Genomic DNA, 4,941 nt, shown 5'->3' with positions numbered 1-4,941 from the left:
AGAGGTGCTGCTTTTCCAGGTATTCGATTAATCTCGTCTGGATGACGTGCTCCATTAGCTTTCCTATGCACGAGGTAAGCGATATGGGCCTGAGATTCCCGAGCTGCGGAGGCTTGCCCGGCTTGGGTATTAAGATGACGTTTGCCGATTTCCATTGCTACGGCAGCTCGCCTTTGTACCAGCATTCTTGCATGTACTCCGTTAGGTAACCTATCGAGGTATCATCCAAGTTCCTGAGCATTTTATTTGTAATCCCGTCAGGACCCGGGGCAGACTTTGTGCGGAGCCTAACTAATTCCGCTCTAACTTCCGCTTCAGTGATGGGGGCATCAAGCGCCTCGTTGTGCGCACCGTCATAGTCTGGAAGGGGAGTTTGATGGGTCTCACCTACGTAGTTTTCTATTAGTTTCTGTATGAAATCGTCGTCGCCGCCATCAAAAGCCTGTCGAGCTTTGGCGAGTCTGATTCCCGATTGGGTTTTCGAATTTTCCGGGTCGAGCAAATGGCGGAGCATACCCCAAGTTCTAGCGAGGTTCATCTCGCCTTCCATCTGGTCGCATTTGTTGCCCCAATTTTGTTCACATAACTTAAAGGAGTAATCCTCAATTTCCTTGTTGTGTCGCGCTAACCTTCTCCGGAGGGTGCGGTTCCATTTTTGTGTCCTTAGACGTCTTTCCATGCTTTGCTTAGCCTCCCACATATGCAGGAGGCGGCTATCGGCAATCTCGGGGGCGTCTTCACCTTCTAAGGTTTTGGTAACCTCCCCGACGTTCGATTTTAGCTGTTCCGCCCATTCCCCGATGTCGCAAATGGGCTTCCCTTCCTGGTTGGATCTGATTGTTCTAAACTGGTCCCATTCGACGGTGGCTGGCACGCGTGCCCTGCGCGTTTTAAGGCCTTCTTTCAGGAGGGATACCAGTATGTAGTGGTCGCTCCCAAAATTTAGCTCTGAATTGTGCCATTCGAGGCCGCGGACGTTCTTGGAGAGGGTGAGATCTGGAGTCGTATCCAGACTAACGCTGTTGCCCACTCGCGTGGGGCTATCAGGGTCAGTGTGTAACGAAAGCCCCTGGTCTTGCATGTCCTCCCACAATTGTCTACCTTTTGGGCACTGATGAGAGTACCCCCAAGCCTGATGATGCGCGTTGAAATCCCCCACAACCACTAGAGGCCGGTTTCCGCTAATCTTGAGAGTTTTGCGGAGCAGGGCTCTGAACCTAACCTTTCTTTGTTTAGGCGAGCTGTATATATTCAACAAAAAGAGGTTGGGTTCCGTTTTTTTTGCCCGTTAAAATTCCGACGAAGACGTTCTCGATCTCCCGCAAATCGAGCTCGTGTTCTATCACCGCGATGTTTCGTTTCACAAGTGTCGTGACCGTCGATTTCTCGCCCCGGTCGCTATGAAACGCCTGATATCCTGACATTTTCGCGGGTCCCCCCGTCTCCTGAAGCGCAATCGCGAGTGGCGTGATGGTCAGTAGCGGAAGATATCGCTGCAGAATCGGCCGCTTACGGCGGAAGCCACGACAGTTCCACTGCCAAATTTGGTTCTCAGCACGACTGGCTATTTTGGAATTTTGAAACAACCTGCTCGATATTTTGCTGCCAAATATTATTGGCAACCAACTCGGTACGCAATGTCTGAGACTCTTCAGCTTGTTTCTGAATAGCCGCTGCCTGCTTCTGGATAGCGCCCAGAATGGCCTGAACTTGGGTATTCATGTTAATAATGAACTCGTCTAATGTGTTTTCCAGTTTCATCATTCTACCTTCCAACGTCGGACCAGGGTCCGCGTCCTTAAATTTGCGCTTCAGCGGGGGTGGGAGGGTCGCCTCGGTAACCATTTTGTCTTCGCTTGACGGCGGCTCCGGGGCCACGGGCCGTGGCTGAGGCGGGGGAGGGGTCGGTGGCCCCTGTTTTTTTTTTTTTAATTTTGAATCTCTACTTTTTGAGATTCCACAATCCCGCTTAATTTTTCAACCATTTTCTTTAACTGATCAATCTCGTCAGCTCTTTTATCTTCCTTAGCCTGGGTGACCGCCTTTGCGAAGCTCACGCCCTTACGCTCCTGGCTCCAACCTCGTTTTCGTGGGTTGGCCAGGCCTCTGGAGCTGGAACGCCCCCTGGACTGGCTTCTTCCCCTGGAGTTGGCCCGCGAGCCGGATCGGCCTCTGGGTTCCACCGGATTCCTTGTATCCAATCTTGGGAAGGACTCGTCTCGGACCTTGTAGCCCTTCTCCGGCTTCGGCTCTCTCGGTCGGCTCTGGCGTTCCGATGAGTCGGTCTGACGTTGTTTTTGCTCCCACTGCTTCTTCTTGACGACGTAGGGTGTCCGGAAAATCTCCCGGCATTTCTTGTCGCCCAGTATATGCCCTTTGCCGCACAGTTGACACTTGGGCTCACAGCTGTGGTCCTTTGGTGGCCTTTCGAGACCGCACCCGCGGCACCTGACGTTCTTCGGGTCGGGGCAGACGTCGTCCCGATGGCCCAGGCGTCCGCAGGCGGTGCAGATCTCAAATTTCTTCTTATAAAGTTGGCATCTCAATGGGACGCCTCCAAAAAGGATCCATCTTGGTACCGTGTTCTCTTCGAACAGTAGCATCACGGCCTTCGACTCCTTGCCCAATCTTCTGACTCCCAGAATCTTAGGGTTGTCGCGGCGGTCGAGTCTGGTCTTGATGTCTTCTATCGTGTAGAAGAGTGGGATGTCGTATATCACCCCCTTGCCACAATCCTCCGGGGTGGCCACGTAGGCAGAGGCTTCGACACACTCCCCGTCGAGCATTATCTGCTTGATGCAGGCGTACTTAAGCTTTCGCTTCTCGCACGTGGTCCCGACGAGAATGGACTGTTGTTTCAAGTTCGGTGAGAATATATCGTCGCCCTCTTCCTTGGGATCGATCCCGGCTGCGGCTTTGATGACGTCGCCCAGGCGGGTCGTCCCATATTGGATCAGCTTCGTCAGGCCTCCGCGCGGCCTGAGCACGATCTTCGCCGCCTCCGTCGGTATGCGCATCTGCCTGCGCTCTATGGACTTCAGCGCCATCTTTCTACCCATTGCCTTTGTCGGGGCGCGGCTTTGGCCACTTTCCCGCGTAACACTTTCCAACGGGACAATTTTCGATTTTCGGCTGGTAAACCATTGGTTTGGCACTTCCAGCTCCTCGGGTCGGATGAGCTCACCCTCAACAGTGACCTCCATGTTTAAATTCTTCGACGGCGAGCGCCGATTGACCCCGGGTAGGGCCGCCGCGGACTCAGTCGACTCAGTAGGCTTAGCGCGGTGAGGAGCCCGTTAGGCTTAGATGCTCCACATGCGATGCGGATCTCGAAAAGCTGAAAAATGGCGAAAAAGTGGTCCACTTGCCCAATATTTTGTGCCTCCGTGGTCCTTGCGTACTCCACCGCTCGATTCACCGAAAATCTGGGGTGAAAACTTCGAAAAGCTACGGAAATCGACGAAAAATCGCCGAGCCCGTGTGAAATGCATCCACTCACTCGTACTTCGTCGTCGTCTCCCTCTAAGCCAAGGAACGGCCAGTCACGAATGATCAATTGGGAAATGCAGCAAGCAGTTCATACGATGCCTCCCTCCCAACAGCTTCCTTTTGCCATCTCGTCCTGTCTTCGCGTGTACACTCAACTCGGACTCTCATGAGAGCCCATACTCTTGAAGAACTTGAAAATTGTCGGTTTGTTTTATTTTTGCCCACCTTTATTATCCTCGGATATCCTACTTTTATGAGTTACAAAAAATCATAGCAATAATCGCACCCGAAGTGAGGAAAAATGCGTGTCTTAATGACGAAAATAATTCCTGGAGAAGGGGAACAAGAGAGACAAAGGACAAACACAAATCTCCAAATACAGCTAAGTGACTGGTGAGCGACCGAAAAAATCCGCCTGGTCCGGGTATCGAACCCGGGACCTCTCCATTACAAGTCTACCAACTGAGCTTAACCAGGGGTTAGACGTCAGTAGAGCAAACGGGTTTTATCAGCTGCCACCAGTCTAACACCAACAAGGGTGAAGCTTGCAAATTAAGGTTATGATTATAATGCATTTAAATGCAAAGGTGCAAGCGAGCTGGACAAGAATGACGACAATAATCCCTGGAGAAGGGGAACAAGAGGGACAAAGGACAAACACAAATCTCCAAACACAGCTAGGCGACTGGTGAGCGACCGAAAAAATCCGCCTGGTCCGGGTATCGAACCCGGGACCCCTCCATTACAGGTGGAGCGCTCTACCAACTGAGCTAACCAGGGGTTAGACGTCAGTAGAGCAAACGGGTTTTATCAGCTGCCACCAGTCTAACACCAACAAGGGTGAAACTTGCAAATTAAGGTTATGATTATAATGCATTTAAATGCAAAGGTGCGAGCGAGCTGGACAAGAATGACGAAAATAATCCCTGGAGGAGGGGAACAAGAGGGACAAAGGACAAACACAAATCTCCAAACACAGCTAGGTGACTCCACCTGTAATGGAGAAGTCCCGGGTTCGATACCCGGACCAGGCGGATTTTTTCGGTCGATCACCAGTCACCTAGCTGTGTTTGGAGATTTGTGTTTCTCCTTTGTCCCTCTTGTTCCCCTTCTCCAGGGATTACTGTCGTCATTCTTTTCCAGCTCGCTTGCACCTTTGCATTTAAATGCATTATAATCGTGTCTTAATGACTCGGCGGTGATCTAAAAACCGTTAGTATATATACGCGAATTTCTGCAATTTTCAAGAGGCTGTCGCTTTCTACGTATCTCTGATTCAATTTGCAATATAGACAACACGAAAAAGTACGGTTTTTGTGTTTGGAACTACCGAAGCAAGTTTCAAGAAAGGCGGCGCAAACGAAAGCGGAGAAAGTCAGCGGAGGTACGTTCTGCGCGGCCTGCTAAGCCTAACCACCGTAATGGCGACTGTTACTATGCAATCGAAGTCTC

General features: G+C 51.2%; 1 protein-coding gene across 1 annotated transcript; it reads right to left on the bottom strand.

Moving 5' to 3' along the window:
• Window positions 1-1,928: 1,928 nt before the first annotated feature.
• LOC115314540 lies at window positions 1,929-3,203 on the bottom strand. Its single transcript, XM_029973689.2, has one exon. It carries the CDS (start codon window positions 3,201-3,203, stop codon window positions 1,929-1,931), a length of 1,275 nt encoding a protein of 424 aa, XP_029829549.2.
• Between the last annotated feature and the right edge of the window lie 1,738 nt (window positions 3,204-4,941).

Source organism: Ixodes scapularis, unplaced genomic scaffold, assembly GCF_016920785.2.
Source record: "Ixodes scapularis isolate PalLabHiFi unplaced genomic scaffold, ASM1692078v2 PGA_scaffold2__306_contigs__length_199485367, whole genome shotgun sequence".
NCBI classification, from domain to species: Eukaryota; Metazoa; Arthropoda; class Arachnida; order Ixodida; family Ixodidae; genus Ixodes; species Ixodes scapularis.
Note: the sequence above shows the minus strand (reverse complement) of the source record. Positions and strands in the feature narration are given on the sequence as shown.